This window comes from Sphaerodactylus townsendi, linkage group LG02, assembly GCF_021028975.2.
Source record: "Sphaerodactylus townsendi isolate TG3544 linkage group LG02, MPM_Stown_v2.3, whole genome shotgun sequence".
NCBI classification, from domain to species: Eukaryota; Metazoa; Chordata; class Lepidosauria; order Squamata; family Sphaerodactylidae; genus Sphaerodactylus; species Sphaerodactylus townsendi.
Window position 1 is genome coordinate 128,855,452 of NC_059426.1, and position 26,860 is coordinate 128,882,311.

The 26,860-nt window shown below is 39.9% G+C and overlaps 1 protein-coding gene across 2 annotated transcripts in view; it reads left to right on the forward strand.

Annotated features, from left to right (window-relative positions):
- The window catches only part of FMN1 (formin 1), a 185,885-nt gene that overhangs the window by 81,268 nt on the left and 77,757 nt on the right, over window positions 1-26,860 (forward strand). For both annotated transcript variants that reach the window (XM_048486013.1, XM_048486012.1), the window contains 2 exons: window positions 5,556-5,643; window positions 23,860-23,921. In XM_048486013.1, coding sequence (XP_048341970.1) covers window positions 5,556-5,643; window positions 23,860-23,921 — 150 coding nt within the window. The remainder of the gene's footprint in view (window positions 1-5,555; window positions 5,644-23,859; window positions 23,922-26,860) is intronic.

Genomic DNA, 26,860 nt, shown 5'->3' on the forward strand with positions numbered 1-26,860 from the left:
TGCTACAGTGACCTCTGGAGTGGAGGGTTCTGGGTCCAAGACTGAGTTGGAAGGAAAGGGCTGTATCTGTGGGTAAGAAAGCTGATCCAGGTTCCTTTGGTACATCAAAGGAGGTTCCTGGAGGTGTGTCAATTGCCTCCTTTTCTGGTAGTGTCAGGTGCTCACCACACTTCATCTGAATTCTCAGTCTGTTTCTCTTATAAGAACAGTCTGTACTCTAGATGCAGACTTTGAAAAATGACACTTTAAAATACAATATGTAATACTTAGAATGGCTCCAGCTGCCAAGTGTGTCATGGTACACTGGTGGGATATTGTTATCTTTAGCAATAAACACCTATACATATATATCTGATAATCTCGGCCAATAGGCCTTCCAGACAGGGTGGTTGAGGATTCTTGTCTGCCATTTATATTGAACATGTTTGCTATGAGAAATACTGGTGTTACACCAGATCATAAGCTCTGCTAACTTCATGATAGAGAACAACTATATTCAGACATGTAGCATACATCAGAACAAGTTTATTAAATTACCATATGCCCTCAAGTTGGTGCCATTATGTTTCCCTCCTACAAGGAAAAGGGCTAAATGTCAGGTAATTTGTGTCATCTGCATGATCTAAATAAGACTCCATCAATCATTTTGGGCTCTTTAGTGCAATGATTATCATATCAAAGACTGTGAATAACATTAAAGATAATGACTTTTCTGTTGTCCATTATCTCTAACTGGCTTCATGTAATTATTAGCACATGTTCTCATTTGCAATGAGTGTCAATATTTTGAATGAGGAGCATTTTTAAAAGAAGATATATCTGTCATCAGGTGTTTTGCTTACTTTGTAATTGTGAGATACTGAAAATTGCATCATTTCTCTTCTTTCAAAATCTGGTTTCATAATTTTGGGTTAGGTTTTTGTAATCATGTCCTAATCCTTTATTTATTTGCACATGAGTAAAACCTAGTGACGTTAATAAGGTCTGTTTATTAGTCTCAATAGCATTTACAACTCAGGATCTCTATGAAATTTCACTGACCTTTACAATACAGTATTGCCAATCTCTCCCAAGTATGTATGTATGCATGTATGCATGTATGCATGTATGTATGTATGTATGTATTATTTACTTTGAATGGAAGACTCACTGAGTTCAATGAAACTTGTCTCGGAACTATTTCATTAAGCTTGTATTAATATATATAGGGCTGGGGGTGAGGGCAAGTAGGGAAGGGCTTGCTGGGGGTTGGGTGATTATATATATATATATAATCTGAGAGGTGAATCTATATCTATCTATATCTATCTATATCTATCTATATATCTATCTATCTATATCTATCTATATCTATCTATCTATCTATCTATCTATCTATCTATCTATACACACACACACACACACACACACACACATATACACATACACATATATATACATATATACAATATATATATTGCTGTGGCAATTGTCCTTCTCATCACAGTCCGCAACCCACACAGATGTCCATGCAGGTCCAATGATCCGCTGCATAGCCTTTTGGGGTGGTCAAATGGAATCCCTCTTTCCCTTTTCAATTCACATTGTTATTTGGCGGTGTCTTGTTTTTTTTAGTATAAGATAACCCTTCCCATTCCACAATGGAACTGTCCAGAGTGTGAATCCCACTGTCCATGAGGCTGGTTGACATGCACAGTCCTGGCTTGGGTAAGGCAGAACTGGGGCAAGGAGGCTATCCCAGTCAGGCAGCAGAGGCAGGGTGGCGAGGTGCTCAGATTGAGGCCAACTCCCTGGGTTCTTAAAGGGCCATGTGCAAAAGAAGTGGAGCCAGTAGTGTTTGTTCGCCCCCATCCCACGGATTTTCTTAGAAGAAAAAGGCAAACTCCAGCTCGCTTTTAGTAAAAGAAAGTTGTGGCGAATATGGGTGAGGAAGTGGGTAAGTGGTGGTTGGATGTGAGGGAGGGCAGAGTGAGGTGTGTGAGGATGAGCTGGATGTGTGTTATGTGGTAGCAGTGGGTGAGGCACAGAGAGTGAAAGTTACCTGCGTGTGAGGGGGGGAATCCCACCTGATGTCTCACATGGCAAAGTGTGTATGTGTTTCAATTCCACTCGTATTACCTGACAGTATTACCTATTTATTGTTTTCAGTGCTCATCTCTGCCCATCTGCGCAAACATTGTAAGGGCATACCAACCCCTCAGGGCACAGACATGCTGCACGAACATTCTAAGGGTGACAGCTTCATTGCCTGGTGCACCAGGAAAAAGACGTTTCAGTGATTTGAAGTTCTGATTACCTGCCCACAACAGGGAGGGACGTCATGTGAAAATTTGGGGCGATCTGTCCAGCCGTTTCCGTGTTAGGGCATGAGTAACAAACTCATGATTCGCTTTTTATATATATATATAGATTACTGTGTGTGTATGTGTATGAATATATTAATATATATATACACACACACACTGCTTATAGGTCCTTCCTCAAAAGATGCTTGTTATAAACCCATTGTATGAACAGTTTCTCACAGTAGCACCCATGGGGTTTTCTGCATGCTGTTAGCCAACCCATTTTAAAGTTATGAAATCATGGCTCCTGGTGATTTCCTTAAGGCAACTCTTGTTTTGCAATAAATATTTAATTTAATTGAGGTGTATAGTTTCTAACCCCCAAGAGCCATGATTGTCCCTTATTTCCTAATAGGGGTCCCTCTATTTTGATACTTATTGTTAGACATGCTGATTCAGTTTATCTAGAGCCCACAAGCCACACTGAGATTGAGTTTGGAAATGGGCCTATCATGACGTGTGGTAAACTTTATGTAGAAAACTCCAGAGAAGGAACCATTTTGTTATTTCCAACTTCCACTTCCATGATTCAAGCTTTTTTTTTTTAAAAAAAGAGCTCTAGTTTACAGCATACGAATGGACAAAGGAATGTTATTTTTAATTCTCTCTTCATATGCTTAAACATCTAAGGCTGGCACAGTGTGTGACAATCCCCATGTTTTCACCAAGGAAAAAGAAAGTCTGGGAAAACAGTATTTACATTCTTGTCACAAGGTCAGGAGATGCTCCATCCTTTTCTGTTATATATTTAGTAACCAGAGAAGAGACAGACAGTTGGCTGCCATGTTCATTGCTTAGATGTTCTCTGCCAGCTGGCAGATCATTAGCATTAGCTAGCAAGAGCTAGCAAGTTAACTGCTTACATACTTCTGTCATCGGTATGCAAAATGCATCTTTCTTTCTGGTACAGACAGATCCACTAATGCAGTCCATCTGCAAGGTGCTTCACAGTCCTCTGTTTTTTTGTGATTCCAAGGTAGCAAAAAAATATGCTTTATTAAACTGTACATGTCATAGAGTCTTGATTTAATGGCTTAGAGAGCAAGCTTAAGCAGAACTATCCTAACGTAGGTCCCATTTTATTCAGTGGATCTTCTCCCAGGAAAATGTTCTTGAGATTGCATCTATTTTGTATCCTTGGAAGTAAAGCATCTTACGTGTTTTTCAAATTAAAAAACAAACTTTGAAAATGTTGGCACCGTTGAGCCAAACTTAACTACTTTTCTCCCATTGATTTTAGTGAGAGAATAAAGCAAAAGCCTATAGCTCCCCTTAAAGTCACCAAAATTAAAAGCTATGTAATTTTTGAAGGCTTTCATGGCTGAATTCAACTGGTTGTGGTGGGTTTTCCGGACTGTGTGACCGTGGTCTGCTAGATCTTGTTCTTAACATTTTGCCTGCATCTGTGGCTGGCATCTTCAGAGGTGTATCACAGACGAAATTCAGACACAGTGTGTAACAGACCTCTCTCTGTGATACACCTCTGAAGATGTCAGCCACAGATGCAGGCGAAACATTAGGAACAAGATCTACCAGACCATGGCCACACAGCCCGGAAAACCCACCACAACCAACTATGTAATTTTAATTGCATCCATATTTTTCTTCTTTCTATTATTTGCAAAATTAACTATAATCTGAGAATATCAGAACCGCTGGAAAAATGACTTCCCTCTTTCTAAGCATGTTGTACTAGCAGTTACAAGCATTGACTTTTCAAATCTGAGGCAAAAAATTGAATGAGGTGTACAGCTGATCATAAGATGTAGACTGTTGGTGTATTTTCAGGAGAGATCCATGAGAATTTGTGATGATAAATCATATATCCCTGATAAGTGCACCTATTTACCAGTGTGTCTCAGGTGGCTTTTCTTTTCTTTTCTTTTCTTTTCTTTTCTTTGATAACCATCTTTGTATCCAATGAGATATATATTAGATTTCAGTTATGCGGCAACACCATTTCTTTTTAGTTCAGCCTTTGCAGGTAGCAAGGGCCGAGTCTGGTCGTTTATAATGGTGACCATATGTACTTCTTTGCATTAAAGGCTATAATCATAAAGCTCATTTTGCTCTGAAGTCAACCTTTCATTTTGTTCTGAAGTCAACCTTTGCTGTTTTAAAATTATGTAATATTCAAGGTATTTGCAGTTTGAAATGAAGTATGTGGGAGTTATGTAAGCTAACCTGATCATATCTTCAGATCATACCTACAATTTTCAGAGGAATCACAGTGTGATGGTTTCAAATGTCATATTGCCTGTATGAGGTATAATCTGGAAAGGTTTTACCTCAAACTAGGCATGCCTAATAGGGTTTATGACAGCCTATGAATTTAACCCTGAAAAGGGTCATCATGGAGGTCAGTGAATTCTATACAAATTGCACCCTACTTAAGCCTATAATTATCCCTATTAGAAGTTAATCTGCTGCCAAGTTCATCAAATAACATGTATTACTTCAAAAATGTCCATGATAAATTCTGTTTAACTAGTCTTTATTTCATAGTAATTTTTTTAAAAACCCTGTTTATAACAGAATTAAGAAATTTATAGATTTTATTTTATTTTGAAAGTTTATGTTGTTTGAAATCTAAGAGGACTGACTGTACACTTAGTATGCTAGTTAAAATGAAAATTGGGCAAGATACAGGCAAAGTTAAGTAGTTTAAAGTCTCATTGACCATATGCTTAAATCTTCCCCATGGAAACTGGTGGCTGCATAATGCCTATAAGTTTCATTTCCTTGTGTTATAAACTAATATCAGTGTCATAAAAATAAATCAGTTTAAGTTATACGTACTATATACTTACTATATAAGTTTACGTTATACTTACTGTATGCTTTTCCCATAGCAATATGACTATTCTTGTTATGTCCCTTTCCCAAAACAGATTAAACTAGTGCTGGGGCAGAGTGAGAGGAAACTGCGCCTGGGGTGCATGTGCACCCTGCCGGGGCGCTGCCTGCTCCGCCCTTCCACACCCTGGAACGCCATGCCCCCACCATGCCCCTGCACCAGGGTGCACCTCGGGTGTCACACACCCCGTCCCGTGGGTGCTACACCACAAGTGTTACCATTTTGTCTTGACAGAGAAAGAGAAAAAACAGCCACTGTTGTGTCAGTGACATTTAATTTAGAAATGTGAATGTTATAATTAATACACTGTTAACATTTATTTGAACAAATTCAAATACCCTATTTAATTTCAGATTATCAAACTGCTGGATGGAAAGAGATCTCAAACTGTAGGAATTTTGATATCCAGTTTGCATTTGGAGATGAAAGACATACAACACGGTAAGTGTATCCTACAAATTAATAACTTTTCTATAGTAATTATATGTTCAAAAAGTAGTTCTATATCCCACACAATTTATTGAATCAAGGTTTGCAGATATTTTATGTGTTGTTCCTCTATCTCCAGCTGGTCTATCCAACCATGGGGACATTAATTCCTGGATTTTGAACTTGCCTTATTTGGCTCCAATAGAGAAGGGAGAGTGCATGAGATTGCTTTTTCCCTTTCTTCCATCAATGAAGCTGTGCTTATATGAGAGATGAGGCAATTTTGTCTCCTGCCCAATTGCAGCCTTCTGATCTGCATGGCTGTTAGATCACAAAGCCATCAATTGGGTTGCCAGCCTCCAGGTAGGGCCTGGAGATGTCCTAGAATTACAACTGATCTCCAGACAACACAGATCAGTTTCCCTGGAGAAAATGGCTGCTTTGAAGAATGGACTGTATGACATCATACTTTGCTGAGATGCCTCCCCTTCCCTGGGCCTCCCCCCACCCCAAATCTTCAGGAATTTCCCAACCCAGAATTGGCAACCCTACAAGGTCAGAAAGAAATGCTAATGGGATGGAAAAATTTGGGAAAATGCACATCTGTCAGTCCCTTCTGCTGATAGATTGTGAGGTCTAACCCACGAGTTTAGATCATATGAATTGATGTGCACTCCATAGTCTTTGCTGGCAAGAGTACTTCCTCTTCTACTAAAACTTCCATTTGTTGAAGGACCCATCCAAATCTATTGCTCTAGAACCGGAGTCATTGTCTTTAGAAGACTTTTGATGTTTACACTTTTGACAGTAGATACTAAGAATAGCCCTGTCAAACTGTAGGATTCTCAACATTTATTGATCATAGTTGTTGATTCTCTAGGACTGGGTTTTAAAGATAGGGATTGACATCTTTTTAGTTTGCAACAAATAACAGTTGTCATGATTTCCAGAACACAAACTATGATTTGTTCTCCTGCCTACAAGTTGGGTTTCAAACATTATTTAATCCTCATGTCTGGTTTGGATGTCAGAATAAACTTTGATTTGTGGTGACCCAGAAAATCTTCTATCTCTGATGGGGGGAAATGGAGCTGGAAAATCCAAGAACTGCCAAGTCTGACTCTGTATGTAGTGCAGGCCCTCCTGGCTTCCCATACTGGAATTCAGTCTCTTAGCAAGAGCAGTTTTACTTTCCAGTTCAATTTAATGCTTCCCTGTATCTCTGTGATTAAAGTAAAGTTCTTACAGGTTATGCAGCTTCTGAGCGGCCTCCTCTTCATGATACATAACACTTGCATAATGATAAACTAAGTATATGTGCCTGCGTGCCTGCGTGCCTGCGTGCGTGTGCGTCCGCGAACATCTGAAGACAGCTATAGGGTGTCATAAGATCAGGCTGTGAAATGAGCTGTATGCCAGATTTTGGCTTTAATAAAAGTTATAGTATTTTATTGAGAACATAACGTTCCTTAAAACTAAAAATGCTAACCTCAAGGCATTGACATAGAATTAGTGGCTATTATTCAGCATGTAAAACTGCTACTAACAGGAATAAAGGGACTGCTTTGAAAAACTGTGAATCTCTAGAGCTAACCAGAAATCAATATTAATCATGTTTGCTACTGGTTTAAAAGAAACTGATTAGGCTTAATATATAGAAACAGTCAACTGAAACTCTTCATAGCATAGGTCAATAATATTTAGTAAATAACATTCCATTACACCTCCATTAAAAGGAAAGGATTTTTTTTCTCTGGGCATTTGGCACCCTTTCAGCCACTGTTTTAAAAAATGGAAAAGGTAAAGGAGACTGTTCTAAAATATATTTGAATAAGGGTTGATTAATGATAGAAATATCATAGACTGATCCCTAGATAAATATTTTTGCAAGTAATTTCTATTGCTATAGACTGGATTTGCTTCATGAACGCTATGGATTTGTAACTGAATTCCTTTATTTTATACAACCACAAGATTTCTCCCAATATTCATAATTTTTTAAAGCAAATTGTTAAAATTGATTTTTAATGTGTAATCTGGCTATTGTTTTTCCTCTGCCTAGAAAAATATATTTGCTGTTTCAGTGCTGAGCTGCTTCTGGCAATGGTTATTATTTGTACACCTTTGTGGTCTTATCTGCAGTTCCACATGGGACTACACAAGTGTAGGCCTCCTGCAGAGAAGAATAGGCATCAGGCATTTCTGTATCAAGAGAGTTTTTCCTTCCCCTTCGAGCTGTGGGCAGGAAGATTTCCCGAAGAGGTCATGAGAGTGACGGGGGAGGGAGCAATCCCCTCAGTTCTCTTTTTGTCCAAGCATTAAGAGGGCATTCTTAGCAATTGCTCCTGTTTGTCTGCCTAGTTCTTCATGTTCTTTCTCATCTTCAAGATGGAAAAGAAGGGTGAGCTCTATATAAAAATGTTCCAAGTGCGGTGCAAAGATGGCCAAGAATATTGACAATTCTGATTGCCTCTTATGAAGAGCATATCCCAACCTCTTGTAAGATCTGCTCCCTTCTCACCGTAAAGGCTCGCCTTGTCAGGGCGTCGAGACTGAAGGCTATTTTGTCAAGTGCTCCTTGGTGCTGGATGTTCTCATCCAATCTGGGGGTAAATCATCTAAGACCTCCTCAATTGTTTTATCTCTGACCACCTAGCATCCACTTCTGGGCAAGCTGGCAGAACTTTGACCCTGTTGTTTTTATCAAAGATCAAACCTGCAGAGAGGGAACATTCCACTCACTGCAAATCCAGAAGTTAGTGTCCAGATCTTCATTCAGGAAATTGTCAGTTCACTAAGGGGCTTCAGTCCTGGTTGTCACCTTCTCTTCCTTCAAACAAGGACACTTCTCACAGATTGACCAGTTGACTCAGTAACTCATCATCCCATTCTGATGTTGTGGATGAGCTGGAAGTCCCTACCATTGAGGAGAGGACCTCTGGTTATGAAGAAGAGACCTTGTTTGAGGGATGATTCCCCATGATGGTGGGATTGGTTGGCTGGCACTGTCAGTGATGAAGCCAAGACTGTATGGCGCTGAGATATCAAAGTCATCAGCCACTTTCATGTTCCAGTGCTGAATCTACTCAACACTAATTCAACTTCATTGGGTGGTCAATGAGATTCTGACTCTTTGTAGCTTGTTAGATCAGTCATTGCCATTGATTATCCCAGAGTTGATCCTCACTTAGATCGGTAGCGCGCCCTACCCCTCAAGTGGATGAAGGAGAAGAAAGGTCTCATAACTCCCCATCAGTACATGTTGTGGGGATGAAGATGACAGCTCTACTCATGGGAGGTTATTGAGACTCACCCTGTCAGGTATCCAGAGAATCTTCCCATCATAGATCGGATTCCAGAGGCTCTCAGTACCATGTCGGGCACTGTAATACTTCCTCCTGGAAATATTGTGGACGTTGGCTATACATCCCATCATTTTACCCCTTCATAGTTGTAGCAGGAGCAGATCTCTTCAATCCATTTCCAGACGATCATTGTTGACCCCTGGTCACAGCCAGGAGCACTGTGTGACTGAAAGCCCTCGGGGCTGAATGTTGCCTCAATTCTGGGAACCGATCAGCCTCCATCAATGTCACCATGAAAACCTCTTTGTCAGACCTCGATGCCAGAGTTTGACTAGCTCTTATTGTTGTCATTGAAGTCCAATGTCCTCCAGTCCTCGACACCAAGGCCGCTGTGCAGAAAGGGCACCTCTCCACCAGCAGAAATTATGCCGGTGGAGGGGGGGGCATTTGCACAGAAGCTTCTGAGTGGCCCCGCAGAAGCCGGCGCAGAAGAGGTGGCTTCGCACGGAGCCGCCTCTTCTGTGTCCCCCCCACTCACCTCATCCTCCAGCATCACTCTGGAGGCCGTCAGGGACCCGCCCACGCTGCCCTCCGACTCCGGGAGGGCGGATCCCTGACGGCCTCCAGAGCATGCTGGAGGACGAGGTAAGTGGAGGTAAGAGGTAAGTTCGCACCGCACCGATGGGAAAACGGCTTTTTAAAATAAGCTCGCTCAACAAGCGAGGTTATTAGGAGCGGCTTCACGCCACTCCTGGGTGGCCAGGACGGCGCTGCTGCAATTCAGCAGTGCCTCCTGTGCGAACAGCTGCCCAGGGACGGCGTTTTTGCCGTCCCTGGGTTGCTGTAAATGGCCCATGCGGAAAGGGCCCAAGAGTCGCCAGCCGTTGTCAACACTACTCTTCATCACAACGTCGAGATCCTTCCAGATGCCGTGATGACAGGTATTTGCCTGATTCTGATTGCATCTCACCAGATTGCATTTCAATGGACCTTAGGAGTTCCTCAGTTGAGGACACTGATAGGGCTTTGAACGTATCTCCAGAGGATGACTTTGGCTAAGCACTGGTAATTTCTCCCTCCGTGTACTCAGAGCAGATAATTCATATGCCCAAAGCATTGAATTTTACTCTGGTCATCCCATCGCATAGGTTGGCTGACTCTGCAGTGGACAGCCTGTACTCTTCTAGCAAGAACCTGGTGGCTCTTCCAATGTTAAAGGCTTTTCTGGACATAGCAAATAATAACCAGACTAAGCCTCTGTGGCGGGGGGGGGGGGGTCTACCCAAAAAACAGAGCATTTATAAATCCAGGAACCAGGTTGTGGGTTCCTATTTAAGCACCTGCTGCCCAATTTGATGGTGTCCAGGCCCTCCCTTCATGCTATAAACCAGGCTCCCATAACTCCTCCCAAGATAAAAAGGGCTGAAAGCTTGACCTGCTGTGGAGAAAAATCTATTTGCAGGGAGCCTTGAGCATGAGGATTGCCAGCTTCCAAAATGTAATAGGGAAGTGCCAAGTTTACTTGTGGGACAAGACAGTAAAGCTATTTGAACACCTTCCCGTTGAGTGCAGAGTGATGGCCAAGGTCATGTATGCTGAAGTGTCAAGGATTGGTCACCATCAGGTGAATCTGGTGAGGTATGTAACCAATACAGCCTCAAAAACAATGGCTTCACTCATTTGCTTTCACAGACATGCATGGTTAAGATTGTCTGCATTGGCACAGGATACAAAGTTAAGGTTGAAGAATCTTCCCTTTGTTGGGGCAAATCTATACAATCCAAAACAGATTGTATCATCCACACACTTTAAAAAGAGGCCGCTGCAGTTACATCTCTTGGTATTACTGGTCAGTCAACATCCCAGTATAGATCTACATATACTCTGTACTTTCCTCAATAACAGCATCAGTCCTGTTTCACCCGTTCAAGTGAGTTTAGGGCACAACGCCCATCTTTTAGTCAACAGAAGTCTAAAAAATTATCAGGCCCCCATAGAGGAAGAAAGGATGGTTGTCTACCCCCTCCATCCAATATCAAGCAAAAGAAGACATGACTAGATAGGTCAGGTGTTCGGTGGGGCAGAGAAATAAAGATAATTTTAATGTGATCACAATCATAAAAAAATTTGGCTTGGAAACAGATAGAAAAAACATTGCAGTAAAAGTGTCTGGAAAAAACAACTGAGGAAAAATGAAGGGTAAAAGTTTCTGGAACCAGAGGAGGAGCGTAAGTGTGGAATTTAAAGACAAAAATGTAGCATTTGGTGGCAAGATTAGTTGTATATGACTCAAGTGAAAAAAACCTAAGTTTCAGAAAAACTATTAAATAAAATCATGATGCAAAGTGTAGACTTCATCACCCCCAAGTCAGTGTGATGTGTCAGAGTGTTAGAAGGGGATCTGGAAGACCTAGGTTTGAATCCTGACTTTGTCATATGTGACCTTGGACCAGTCACATACACTCAACCTAACCTACTTCAGGAAATTATTGAAAAGGTAAAATGGAAATAACAAGGACATAGGTAAGGGGGGTTCTTGGGTTCAACCCCCCAATTCATGTCCGAAGCTCCGCCCCTCTGTTTGTGGGTTTTAAAAACATTTTAGTGGTTTTTTGACTAGCAAAACCAAACTTTTAGGGATTGTTTGGGGGACTCTCTTGATGATACTACCCGTGTTTGGTGAGGTTTGGTTCAGGGGGTCCAAAGTTATGGACTCCCAAAGGGGGTGCCCCCATCCTCCATTGTTTCCAATGGGAGCTAATAGAAGATGGGGGCTACATCTTTGAGGGTCCATAACTTTGGACACCCTGAACCAAACTTCACCAAACCTGGCAGGTATCATCAGGAGAGTCTCTTAAAGATACCCTGAAAGTTTGGTGCTTCTAGTTTAACAATTGCACCCCTGACAGCAGGCACCCACCAAATTTCCCCAGATTCTCCTTTTAAATCCACCCCCTTTGGCATGGATTTAAAGGGAGAATCTGAGGTCCTCAGTTTAGAAGAAGAAGAAGAGTTTGGATTTATATCCCCCCTTTCTCTCCTGTAGGAGACTCAAAGGATCTTACAATCTCCTTGTCCTTCCTCCCTCACAACAAACACCCTGTGAGGTGGGTGGGGCTGAGAGAGCTCCGAAAAGCTGTGACTAGCCCAAGGTCACTAAATGTTCCCATTATAAGTAATATAGACTGTAGCTCAGTTACACATACCTTTCTCCTCAATCTATTGTAATATTTGCCCAGCTCCAAGTTTCTTAATACCTTTTAATGTGTCATGTTGGAGCCCAGGATTAAGGCAAGTGTAGGGCAACTGAGTATAGGAATTGCTCTGTGTTACATTTTATTGTAAATTTAGGGAATATATTTCCCTATTCCTTTGCAGTAAACTGAGAAATAAATTGTTGCCAAAATGACATTATGGCACAATTTTAAAAATGCAGTTCCAAAAAAATGGAATTGTATTAATGTTGAGGTTTCTACTCTGGAAATCTGACACAGTTGCTTAGGTAAAATTAAGGACAATTCAAAAGAAGTGATGGGGAAATGTAGTGTTTCTTAAGGACATAGTGTTTTCAAGTATGGGAGATTTCTGCCTTCAGCCCTGTAATTGGTGTGCTTTTTCAGGCAGTGATAGTATATGTAGCTTAAAGTGTCTGGTGCACAGATGTTTCAGTTTGCATTTGATTAGTAGCCAACAAATTGAAGACTGCCACATTTGTGGAAGAAATCGGGCACAGATGTTTCTTAGGAGAGGGTTACATTTGCTATTACAGAATAAGGTGAATCAATGCTACAGAATATTTGCTGGCCAACAGGCAACAAGAGAAGTCAGCTTTCTTGTTTATTTTGACCTGTTAATTGAAAAAAAATGTTTCCATATAAAACAAAAGTAGGACTTCACCTCAGAAAAGAAAACATGCTAGTATGCCATATTGCTTCTTTGTAGTCCCATACTTCTATGTCATGAATACCACAATTGTTTGGAATCAAATTGGTGTTCACTACTTGTAAAATTTTGCCCATCTATGGGAATGTCCATGTAGGTATTCTATACTAAAAAGTAATAGTTGTGTGCAGTAGCTAAAAAATCTAACCGTAAATGATAACAAAAAGTTTGGAAAATGATAACTAAAAGTTTGGAAATGATAACTAAAAGTTTGGAAAAATTTAAGAATTATGATAAACTATGTGACTTCCAGTAGACTGTGGTTGTATTGGTTGGTCAAAAGGTCTGGAAAAAGAGGTTTCTTTTATTGGATCAAATTAGTTTGATGTAAGAGATAAAGGCAATTGGTGGCATGGGAATTCACTGTAGCCCATGTTCTTCTGATCTTACCTCCAGCATATGATGCCCATCTCAAGGAACACACGAGGGATTTCTGACAAGCCTTTTCTTACTGTGTACTTTGTTATTCATCCATATCGAAGTCTTGCTGAGTTTTAAGCATTTTTCAACCTTCTTGCCTCACTAGTGTGAATGTGAAAAAGGAACTATTTCTCTATTTTTTTAGTTGAGACATAGTGTAGTACACTAAGTTTATACCACAACAAAAATGTCAGAAAAATAAGAGAGAGAACCTTCTGTTTTTTCCCACATGGCAGTTTCTAATGGAGAATGACATTTGGAAGCTTTGTTCCAAGTGGAAGCTTAGGTTCCTCAAGACATTCCTTCTAAACTAAAAGCACATTCAATATCCAGAAATTAATATACATGTATTAACTACCACTTCTAGATTAAACCTTACATCCTCGATACATAAAAAAGTTCAACTCTCCTTGACTGGCCAATAGCACTGTCAATCTTGGTTTCATGGTTGTCAGTTTAAAAAAGCTCACAGAAGTGATGTTTGCTTATTTTCCCATCTTTCTGCAGCCCCTGTATCTGAGAAGGTGATCTTGTGAGTGATTCCCATTAATAGTATCAAATTGCGTGAGGGGGGGGGGGGGCAGGGAGAAGTTGTCAAAATTAGTCCCCCATAATTATTTATAAACTCTTAGATGAATAGGGCATAACAACAGCCATAAGAAGTGTCTGAGGAGCATGCATCGAGGGACATATGGAAGATTGAATACGTCCCATTTTTGATTCTGAACTCAAATCATCACTGGAATAGCCTGAGCATTATCAATGTGATGAAGGATTGGAACTCAAATCATAATTGAAATAGCCTATCAATTATCAATGAGATGAAGGGTATACACCGGCTGCCCATCTGCTTCTGGACCCAATTCAAAATCCTTAATTTTACCTAGAAGACCCCAAATAACTAAGGACCAAGTTACTTCTTCCTCTCTTTTTGTCCAGTAACCAGTTAAGATTATCTTCTCAAGCTATGTTCTCCGTATCCTTGCATGAAGAGGTGACATGGGTGGCATCCAGAGGCAGGGTTTTTTCAGAGGTGGTACTTCGCCTTTGGATTAGCCTCCTCTTGAGGCTCTCCTAGTGCCTTCTTCATTCTTCTTTATGGTCCACTCCAAGTCTGTACGCAGACTTTTGATTAATGGTTTGCATCTTTTTGCTGTTTTATTGTCTGCTTCTATCCTGAGTTCTGTTTTACTATAATTATGCTAGACAACTTTGTTTTATTGGCTGTTTTATTATTTGTTGTGATTTATTTTTATTGTTTTACTGCTGTTGCTTAATTCTTTTTTACTGTTTAAGTCCTGAACTGCCTCAAACGGGTATGGAAAGGCAGCATACCAATATTCTATTGGTGCATACATACAAAAAATACCAAAAAAAACCCCTTCCCTTTGATGCCACTTATTTGTAAATTATATGAGCTGCTGATTTATGTTCTGGATCTGGTTTAAAGATACCCAGAAATTGAGGCAGTGACCCATGCAACAATCGCAAGAGAACACTCATTGAGGCATGTTTACATGCTTAGAAAGAACACTGCCAAAACTGACTTCATCTAGATAGAAAGAGAACAGAAATAAATTTTATTGAGGGGAATAAAACAAATGTATGGCTGAGAATTACTAACATCAATCAATTAAAATAATACCAATAATTCAGCAATGACACACAACTCTAGGGCTGTTTTTGCACAGGCGGAAACAGCACCTAGGGACAGTAAAAACACTGTCCCTGGGGTGCTATCCACACAGCTGGCCCTCCCCTCACTCCCCCTCCCCCCAAGAAAGGGGTTTTTCAAAAGTGGTGAGTGAGGTTTTTCAAAAGTGGTGTCTTCCCGCCGGAGCAGTGTGAAGCACACTGGCATGTGGGTGCCACTTTTAGTCCCTCTGGTTTCCCGTTCACCAGCTCTCCTCCCTGCACAGCTCTGGATGGCTGGATGGACCCCCAGAGGTCAGAGGGCAGTGTGGCCATGTCCCTCCAGCCATCCAGAGCTGCTCAGGGAGGAGAGGTAGGTAAACGGGACAACCCACAGGTGGCTACATGCAGAGCTGCCTCTGCGAGTCCAGCAGCCCCAGGGCTGGCTGCATGAGACCATGCATCCATTCTCATGCATCCACTGGCATGAATTATGCCAGTGGAGAGCTGTTTTCTGCCACTGAGCAGAAACGGCCTAGGCGACCACTTTAAAAAAACCAGTCACTTCAGGCATCCAAGCAATGTTTAAAGAAGCAATCCCAACCGATCTGTTTGGAATTGAGTCCCATTTTATTTAGTAGGATCTTTACACAGGAAGGTGTTCTTGGATAAAAAGGGAAGAGTCAAGGTATCCAAGGTGTAGAGTTAGAGAGAAAGCACAAGATTAATGCTGTCTATCCCTTAGAAGTCCCAGACTTGGGTGTGAGCATCAAGGCAGGAGTCCAGTTTCTGTGCAGTCAATAATACAAAGGCAACAAACAAAATCCGTAAGATTTTTTAGTAAGTAAGGACATAGAAAAGTACAAAGGAAAGGGGCATAGGAGGGAAGTCAAGTGTGTAATCTGACTGGACAAAGGAGAGGAAGGAAACTATGGCCCAGACTTACCAAAAGCCAGAACATGATCTCTGTGTGGTTCTTCCTCTTCAGCATCACCACCTACTTGCATTCCTGAGTCCACAAATGATTTAGAGAATGTCTTGGCAACAGTACAACAAAGGCCTTTATCCAGTGGTGGGATTCAGCAGGTTCACACCACTTCATCAGAACCGGTTGTTAAAATGGTGCTTGTAAACAACCAGTTGTTAAATTATTTGAATGCCACCACTGCCTTTATCCATCCCCGCTTCCTGAAATTTCACAACTGCAAAGGCTGCACTTTTGTGCCTAGCCTAGCCAGTTTTATAAGATTTATAAATCAACATGCCTCTCATGTTAGAGATTGTATCCTTAACAGCTTTTGGAATAAAATTATAAGGATATCTTAAGTTTAACTCTTCAACACAAGCAAGGTTTTTTTTGCGTAGTGTGGTCCAATGACTGGATCAAGGAAATCAACAGCCTGAAGATCTTGGTCTGTCCATGCATGGAAACAGTATATTTCACTGGAAATCCCTTTCTGCTTGTCTCCTGACATAGCTGAGAACTTTAAAGATCTTATGGTGCTATTTTTCAGACAGCATCTAATAGCTCTTAAATATCCAGTTCATTTTTAAATTGGTAATTAATGGTTGAATGTAGGTTAAAAACTAACCAACTTTTAATATAATGTTTTTGAAACTCTTTTTTCATGCTTGTGGATATTGTGTCCATGTAATACAGGGCAAGCCCTACCACCCAATCCAAAAGTTGGGAAACAATTTCCTTTAAAAGTTATGTCTTTTGTTATGGATAATTTGCAACATATGGTTTTTGTGAATCTGCCTACGGGCACCAAGTCTGATGTGGTTAGGCTAACATGAGTTACCCAATTTTTTGCTCATGACTTCAAACAGCAGTTCAGTTCTTCGGACCTCTCATATTTACATCCAGACTGTTTTCCTTCCTCATAAATCTTAACATTTTTACATAGTAGATAGTCATATAGGAGAAGTTCTTCCACCCACACACACACAATTAGAATTTGCTCAAAATAGAAAATAGAAGCAGGATCTGTTAAAGGTTTTGACAGTGCAGAATTTATCCTATCATTGGAACATAATCAATGCCACTTTGGACTTTACATTTAGTTTCTTTTTAAAATTGATAATATTTCCCTTTGGTAATGGTACTAATATGAAAATGTACAAATTAAGATATTTTAATTATTCATTTGAAAATACTATTATATTTATTTATCATATCAACTGTTTATGAGAAGTTATATTTTACCATAGGAAATTTATAAAAAGAATGCAGCATGCAGTAGTTCACCTCATCTTTAAAGATGAGGATCATTTTAACAGTATATTCAATATACTGAACTTTTCAGTAGCACCTTAATTCAGGGTAATTTTTATAGCTAAATCTTTAAAAGATACAAGAAAAGTTTGTTTTTAATATTCTAATGTATACCCTCAGGTTACACCTTAAGTTTTTTCAGTACTTTTTTATCTGCATAATTTGAGCGAAAGAAAATTGGGCAAGTAGGCACTTTCAGTGAAAGTTTAAGACAGGCAAAAAAAGCAACTCTTTTATTTTTAGACTTTTTTTACTAACACTGAGTAAAGTTTATAATTCACACACTGCTACCTTCGTGTGTAATGTAGTTGGCAAGTATTTTTATGTGTGCCTGTTAGTTTGAATGCACGATGCGGATCTGCTTTTTGTCCTTGCTGACGGTTATTATATCTTAATGGGCGCAACACTGCGCTAATTATCCTTGTGTATATAAATTCTTCTTGTTGTGAGCAGACACCATAGGGTCACATAAAAATGTTTGCCTCAATTTCCCTACTAAAAAGGAGTTCAGAAACCAGACTTGGCCCAGTAACAGATTTTTAAAGGTAGAGGAACCCAATAAAATTACCAGCTTCTCACAGCATGTGTCTATTTCCTTTTGACATATTGTGAGGTGTAGCTGAGATATTCTGACCAAATTGACAGTGTAAGGAGGACAAGTCAGTAGAAAGCAAGATTAAACGTAAAAATAAAACTTCACAAGTTGTTTAGGGATGTTAGATTGGGGGTAGGAAGGCCTCACTGCTATAGTTGGATCATAGTGAATATAGACATTAAGTATTCAATTTAACCTTATTTTATAAGAAAGATTATCTTGTCAGACTGGTGTGCTTTATCTGACAATATTTCCAATTCAATATCAGTTAAATAAATAACTTTGGATGTAATCTGTTCTTCCGTGCACATGCAGGTTGCTCCTGCTTGAAATTTAAAAAAATATTCTCTATAGGTAGCTTTGGGAACAGCAATATTAATAGATTACTTCTAAAATGGTACCTGCAGCACACCCTGGCCTATGGCAAATGTATCCTGTAGAAGATAATTGCCAGATAACATAACTGTACATTCAACCCAAGGATGGGCAGTTAAAGGGGAATAAGAATACAGCCTCTATTTAGTTAACTGATATTAAAATGAGCAGTTTGGGCAGAATGAATAGTTTATATTATCATTCACTTAATACTTTTTAAAAACTTGGGCACAATCTAGCTCACATTAGGAACTGTAAAAGTCCCATTAATTTCAGTAAGAAAGTAAAGACTCTCTTCCAGTAATATTTGTAGGGCTTAATTTTGGCAGCATGACTGTCCTTTTAAAATGGATGATTTAAAAACAAAACAAAATAATGTACTGTATCCCTGATCACTAGTTACTCTGTTGCTCATCATTTTACAGTGTTTAAATTCCACTGCTACCAAGTTAGAGGTAGGTGTGGAGCCTGAGGAGGGCAAGTTTTGGAGCGGGGAGTGCCCTCCAAAGCAGCCAATGTCTCCAGTAGTCTGGAGATCATTTATAATTACAGGGAATCTCCAGGCCCCACCTGAAAGTTGGCAATCCTAGTTGGATGGAGGTCTATAAGAAGAATGTACGATGTTGTCAATAGAGAACTGCTTCAAGAAGGTAAAATGAAATGAAACTTACTCATGGTCTGCTTGGACAAGAAAGAATGGATGAGTTAATCCAATTCATCATTCATATGGCAAGTTCACCATGAATGTGGCATTTTGTTCTCAATGAACCCCCTCTTTTAGCCATATCATCATAGATACAAGGGGCTGGTTGGAAGAGGGAAAGACTTCAAAGATGGCCACGAATTCCCTCTACTGATAGACATTTGAGATCCAATATGTTGTATATGCTTTAGTGCAGAGCAACTTCTGTTATCAAAGAAAAACTGTACTCTTGAAGCACCTTTATCACAGTATGCTGACATGTTCCACATGTCTAGTTATCAACTGACAACCTGTACACATTCAAGCGTCAGCATGTACTGGTTCCCCAGGAAGCTTTGGATGTTATTATATCCAATAAATATATTTAACTGTCTTCCAGTGTGGGAGATAATGCGGTAGTGGACTATAGAGACAATTTGAAAATCAATGCTAACTGACCAAGTTACTTACCTACAGTGCCACATAATGCATGTAAATGAAGTAGAAATTGTAGATGGAAAAATACTGCTGATATCAACAGGTGAACAACGTAAAAAACTATAAACAACAGCAACTGCACAGAATTAAGTGACAACCATGACCATGTTATTTCTTTACTTATTGAAATCTTGTTTTTGCTATTCATATTGTTTACTTCTTCCCAGGTGCCTTTGCGTCCAAACCAGGGAGAGAATCATAATTGACAAGCCAAATTGTAAAGCATTTTAAATGTCACTGGTCCTTTTAAAAGAATTAATTAGCCTGCCACAGAGAAAATTTACTAGCCTGCTGGTTAATTTCACAATGTAAAATCATGGGGTTAGAGGTAGAAGGGGAGAAACCTTATTACTTTTAAATAATTATTTAAAGATGTGAGCCTAGCTGCTTTCACATATCATGGAAGAAAATCTGAACAGAGCTTTTAAAATCTCTTTCAATTGTGAATGGTCATGTCTCCTCTTATAGGTAAGGAAATCTATGCTGCCAAAATTAAAAGATATCATGTAACAACTAGAGAACATTCAATGAACACACAAGAATTGTTGGGACCCTAACCTAGAGTTAATGTTATTAACATTTCTATTACCATTTTAATTTAAGCAAACAATTTATATTTAAGATGCAAGGGTGAACTGAAATTGTATGCCTAGCAAAATTACCTTTGTGGATCTTAATAAAATAGTAATTGTTTTCAGAAGAAATAAAAGCCTTTCAGGAATTTCTGTGCAGTTGCATATAAAATCTCAGTATTTGTTGATAGTAGTAATCTGTTTCAGAGTATGCCTAGGACTTTCAGTTTAAACTAATTTTTCAAAATAATCTGAATGCATCATCTAAATTCAATTGTGACTTATTAAGTAATTCCAATTGTAAAATCAGAATACTGCTAGGAATCAATTAGTCCTATGACAGTTTTCAAGGAAGACTAGAAATGAATGAAAAAAAGCTATTCTGATATATAGAATGTTGGCTTATCTCTGCAAGTGTATGCTTACTCTTACAGTTTCTTTTTATTCCCTATATCTGAATTTCTTTCTCAAAGAGAACTGCTACATGATCACATAAATCTCAAGTAGTTGTTCCTTATCAGTCTGTGAGCTATAAAACCATGCTTAATTCAGATTACCATACCTTTTTCGCAAACCAACTATATGATTATTGTTTATTTTATTATATGTTTATTTGCAATATATTTACTATTTAATTCCATTAGATATTAAGTAACTTGGTTTATCCTCTCCTCTGCCTTCATGTATGTCAAGGAGATTCTCAACATCTTGCCTGCAAAAGTTTAATATCATAAACTGGTGAGGTAGTATAGTAGCACTTTTAAATAAACTATTTCAGTGCCAGGATTCCTTCTGAGAATCCAAACTATATAACAATAAACAGTTCACCCTACAGAGAATTGTTGCCATTTTTCCACATTGTCTTAGAGCCATACCGTTACCACTATGTCATGATCTTGGGATCTTTGAAAGCCATCACATGAGTGTTAGATGTTTGTCCATAGGGATTCCTAAATCATGTCAAAATCATGTCAGTAGGTCAGTAATATCCATTATAAATCAATTAGTAAACTTGTGCCTTTTCTTGTGCCTAAAGCAGACGGTCATCTGTGCATTACTTTGAAAAGCAAATATTAGAGGAAAATAATGTAACCTAGTCTCCTGCAGAGCACATTCAGGCCTTCCTGAATCAATCCTCTTTCCTGGACTCCTTTCACTTGGTTTTAGCATGGGTTATGGAATAGAGATGGTACTGGTGTCCCTACTAGTGGCTATGCCTTTCCATGATCACGTAAATCTCAAGTAGTTGTTTTTACCAGACTTATTGGCAGCCTTTAACACAGCAGACCATACTATCCTATTGAGACATTTGGAGGTAGAAGTAGTGATTAAGAGATATGCTATGGTTTGATTTAAATAATTTTGTATGAACAGAACTCAGAAGTTTTCTATTGTGTGGGACCCGCCTTGAGGGATTCCAGAAGGTCCAGTCTTTTCTCCCATGCTATTCAATCCCTTCATGAAGTCCTTAGGAGAAATCATTCATGGGTTTGGAATGTTCAGTGTTACATCAGCTCTACGTTTCTTTATCCAAAACACCTGGTGATACCATGGACTCTCTGAACCAATGTCTGACTGTGGTAGTTGAACAGTTAAAGGTAAATCAGCTGAAACTGAGTCTTGACAAATGGAAATAATGTTGATTGGAAAGGCTGAAGCCATGAAATATATGGGGCTGCCTACTTTTCGTGGGATCCAGTTGTCTCTTGCTGTCATGGAGTAATTCTGCTGTCATGAAGTAATTCTGGGTCCAGATTTATTGCCGAAGAAGCAAGCTGATGCAGCTGCCCCTCCAAAAATATTGTATCATTTCCACTTAGCTCTAAATATGGCTTCCTACCTTGACTCATCTAATCTGGCCACATAATCTACGGCTGATTCCGCACAGCAAATGTATAATGGGTTGTGATAAAGGAACCCATTTTCCTGTTAACCTGTTCACACACATTCCAGGAAGGCGTTGGAGCTCACAGAAACAATTCGAGTTACTTTTGTGCTTTGCACAAAAATGCTTCTTTTTAAACATTTCCTGCTAATATGCATAGCTATGCAGGCATGCAGAGATGAACCCCCACAACCATGTCGATCATCCCACAATATGCCCAGCTGCACCTGCATAGCTATGCAGATGGAACCCACATTTTTTTAAAAAAGGGAAAGGGGCCTCCCTGGAACAGTGGGCAATGGCAGGTGGCTTCTCCCTCATTGTGGAGGGTATGCTGGAAGGGAGGCAAATAAATCAGTTCCTGCCTGGCTCCAACCCGGGATTTTTCAAAAGAATCACTAGTTTAGCTATTTTCAAAAAAACTGGGTTTTATGGAAGTTGAACGGGGCAGACTTAGTTTGGGGTGGGACGTGTGCGAAGTCTCCCCACAAAAGACGGGTTTTATAGCATCCTACACCCGTGTTTGTTTGCCCACATGGAATCAGCCTACTATAATGCTTGAAGCTAGCAGTCCTAATGCAGTCCTTATTGGTCTGCTCAAACTGCAATCTATAAACTACAGTTAGTTAAGAATGCCACAACTCATCTACTATTAGATGCTAAGAGGACTTTGAATATCAGTTTGTGACAATCATCCTCAAAAGTTCTGCCTCTTCTCTAGGGCTCTGAATCAGTCCTTATGATTTGAGCCTCATACAGATCCAAGTAATTGTCACTCAGAGCCCATGAAACTCCACTGGATCTTCCACTGGAGGAGAGCCAGCCTCTTCTAAAGGACAAATAATTTTTTTCTTCAGATAGGAAATTGGAGGCTCTAGATAAGAGTGTCAGTTTAGCCAGGTATTTGTTTGATGTTAAGTCAGGTTTGGGGGTCAGTTGTGAATGCACAGGAGCTCTGTGTGGTAAAAAAGAAACTTTGAATCTTTGAAACTTTGAATATAAGATCCGTCTTTGTAAAATATGTTATTTTCTGTTAAATGAAACTCTTCATCTGTGTCTTCTCTGTCCAGTCAAATATGTATGAAATAGTGATTTCTACTTACCTCATAAGTAATGCTGTCTGGGGTGGGGGGAGAAGTGGTGGGCAGCTGGGAGAAGAGGGGGGGACAGCTGTCTCCACCACTACTGAGTGGGGAAGAAGTGAGGGAGAGCAGGTGTGTAGGTGGCCAGAAGAGTTATGGGGGTCAAAAGGAGAGAGTGATGGTGTTTGTGTGTGTGAGGGGGGAGAGAGATGGGATAGAGGGCAGAAAGAGAGAGTTGCAGAGTTGTGGTGAGAATGAAAAGGAGGAAAGAAGAATTATGTAAGCTGCTTTGAACCCCACTGAAAGGGAAGGCATAAATGAAGTAAATGAATAATAAGTATAACTAAAGACGGGAGACAGATAAAAATAGGTGGGAAATGGCTGATGTGGACAGAATGAGGCAGAGATTTTCAGCCCATGTCTATAATGTGATCTAATTACAGCATTTCATAATTGTCTCTGTATTCAGAATCAGTAAAACTATAAAACCCAGCACTAAGTAGGAGGCTTCATCAGGCCACTGTGCTTGTTTGTTGGCTTTCCAGGGCAGGTAGTTGGACTACATATCCTACTGGTCTGATCCATTGTGGTGTGATGGTTAACAGCAGGTGGACTCTAACCTGGAGAACAGGGTTTGATTCCCCATGTCCTCCACATGAGCGGCATACTCTAATCTGGTGAACTGGATTTGTTTCCCTGCTCCTCCCTAAGAAGCCTGCTGGGTGACCTTGGGCTAGTCACAGTTCTCTGGGAACACTCTTTGCCCCACCTACCTCACAAGGAGACTGTCTCCTCCTCTTCTTCGATAATTTTTTTTCATGATTTCTGAGGTTACGGTATACTGTATATATAGATTGGATGTTTCAAGCTTGTACCAGCTGCAGAAAAATTATGCTTCAGCCCTGAGCTCATTTAGCATACATTGCTGATTGTCTGATATATATTTTTGGTCTTTTCTATAGCTATACTAAATGTGGATGATTCAATAGTAGACCTGGAAACACTGGAAGCACTGTATGAAAATGTGAGTATTGAAACACTAAGTGCACTTTGCTAGTTTACATATGCACCAAGAGGTATTCTAGTTTCACATTCTGTATTTTCCTTACAAATATTGTCTTCCTTCAGTAAAATATGCTATCTTGTTACAGTCCATTCTCTGTACCTGCCATCTTCCATCAGATATAGCTGTCTTTTTCAAACTCCTTTGCTGTTACTATCATATTTGTCAAATGTCCATCTAATTAGGAAATGCTGTGAGACCAAGTCATTTGAGAACAATTAGATGAAAATGTCCAAGTTACTTCGAATAAAAGAATATACCTATAATGTAGATAAATGGTGTTGGTATTTTGCTTACTCAAGGTTTAAGACTAACCATTGATAAGCATCCTTCAGTTTGGACTCCAGCATAGGATAGCAACCTGGATCTGCCAACTCCAGTAGATCAGTTGTTAGCCATCTCAGTCATAGGAGAGGCTAACTATTAATATTTTAACAATAGAAAATATTGTGCAGGTTTGCAGCCTCTATTGCACAAGTTGTGGTCCTCTGTGACTGCACTACATATTTCTTCTGCAATATCTGCCTGATCAGTGCGTGGCATGTTTCTGCTGCTTAGACTGTCTCTTGGCCATCCTCCTCCTCCTCCTCCTCTGTAGCTGATTTGGCCATTGGATTGCATACTTAGGAAACAGTACAGTAATTTCCCCATACATACATATACTAACACTTCTACAGTCTCCAAGAATGGTATATGGACTAGATTGATCATACTACATTGGGCCCCATCATGTGTTTCCCAAAAAGAAAATGTCCCCCTAATGTTGCTAACAGCCCACATCTAATTGCCAACATTGTGCATTGTTGATCTTACTTTGCCAAATTGTTTAAAGTGAAATAAAAATTAATTCTAAATTGAAAAAAGAAAAAGAAAATTATGCCAATTAGCATAATTGCCAATTGCCAAATGCCAATTAGCATAATTGCCAAATGTGGAACCAAGCTCCTTTATGGAGCACCTATCTGGATTGAAGCAGCGAGCAAAATCTTAAATAGATCTCAGTCCCTTTTTTTTTTTACAAAATTATGGGCCTACCCAACTGTGCCCCATATGCAGCCCTATGCTTAGAACTTGGGCAGATATCCCATGTCACAATGGCTTGGCTGAGAACTATCAAATATTGGCTGCGCATCCATTTTTCACGAGATCATTCTAGTTTAATCCACTCGATGCTCTCTGATTCGGTAATTCCCAGATGGATGATGTTGGTGGAAGAAAAAATTAGTGCTATCGGCCTCCCATTAGAGTCACTTTACTCTTTCACTCTATCGGAGGCCTATAATTGCCTGAAAATCAGGCTGCTGGAACATGAGTACTGCAACATGATAGCTGAAGCGAGGAAAACATGCTCTCCTCTAAATCTGCTTATCCCTCTTGAACAGGGACATACAGCCAACTATCTTTTCTGGTTTACCAATCCAAGGCACAGAAGAGCAATAACCTTGGCCCGTTTCAATTTAATACCCTTTATGCTCCTTAAAGGCAGATACCAATGTATAGATAAACAAAAGAGGCTATGCCCATGCAACTCAGGCCAAGTTGAGACACTGGAGCACACTTTGTTTCATTGTGCAAGATTTACCAAGATCAGAATGACCCAACCCATCATTACTTCACTCCTATACAATCATTTAACTGATGCTTTTAGGATTCCTTTCTAGATTATAGATGCAACTCTAGATGGGCACTAAGCATTAGATTTCTAGCATCATAACAACAATAATGTTGGTTATATTAACTATTTGCTACTGGTATACAGTGCCTACCTCTGCCAGTAACCTATAGGTTCACAGTCATCCAAAGTCAAATAACCTGTGGGTGACTCATAGAAAAATGTCATAGTTTTATTATCGATTGCCAGATGGTATAACAATTGAAGGCTGTGGCAACCTGAGTCAGATCAATTATTCACCCATTTCCTTGTCCCCTATCCCTTATTCTGTATTTGATGCCACCCCAACAAACTCTGTGTTTTATAGTAAAATTTTAATACTGTATGTTATTACGATACTTAGGTTCTGTTGATAAGTCTTCAATCTGGTCTGTGAAGAAGTATATAGGAATGGCACTTTTGATGAGTTCATTTGGACTACACTATTGATAAGACTTTGAATATTTGATGTATTTATCTGTCTTTTATGGACAATTGTTTTATTGTAACTTGGAATGTCAATAAAGGCTTGTCTACTTCAATTAGCACTTTTGACAAAAAATAACTTTTTTGCAAATAAAATATGAAGAATATTATGTTCCCTAAATATTATCACTGTTATGAGTCAATCCCGTTGCCTTGTTACCTTGCTCATCAGCCTTATAGTGAGTTCAACCATTGGTCCACCTAACTTGCAAGGGAGAACTGGGAAATTAAAATGTCTCAGGAATGAGTCAGGCTGAGCGGCCCATTCAGCCCTACATCTGTGTTGCAGGAGCCATTCTGCTAAAATCCAGCTGGCAACACTACTGCCAGGTGATGGCAGTGCAGAAGGAGGCAATGGACTGGCCAGCACCCATTGCTGGGACCTCTGATTGATTCTGAGCTGAATGGTCCCTACAGCTAGCAGAGTTACTGGGATTTGGCTCTACTCATTCCAGTGCAGAGGGCTACCAAGAACAGTGGCGTAGGAGGTTAAGAGCTCGTGTATCTAATCTGGAGGAACCAGGTTTGATTCCCAGCTCTGCTGCCTGAGCTATGGAGGCTTATCTGAGGAATTCAGGTTAGCCTGTACACTCCCACACATGCCAGCTGGGTGACCTTGGGCTAGTCACAGCTTCTCGGAGCTCTTTCAGCCCCACCTACCTCACAGGTTGTTGTTGTGAGTGGGGAAGGGCAAGGAGATTGTAAGCCCCTTTGAGTCTCCTGCAGGAGAGAAAGGGGGGATAAAAATCCAAACTCTTCTTCT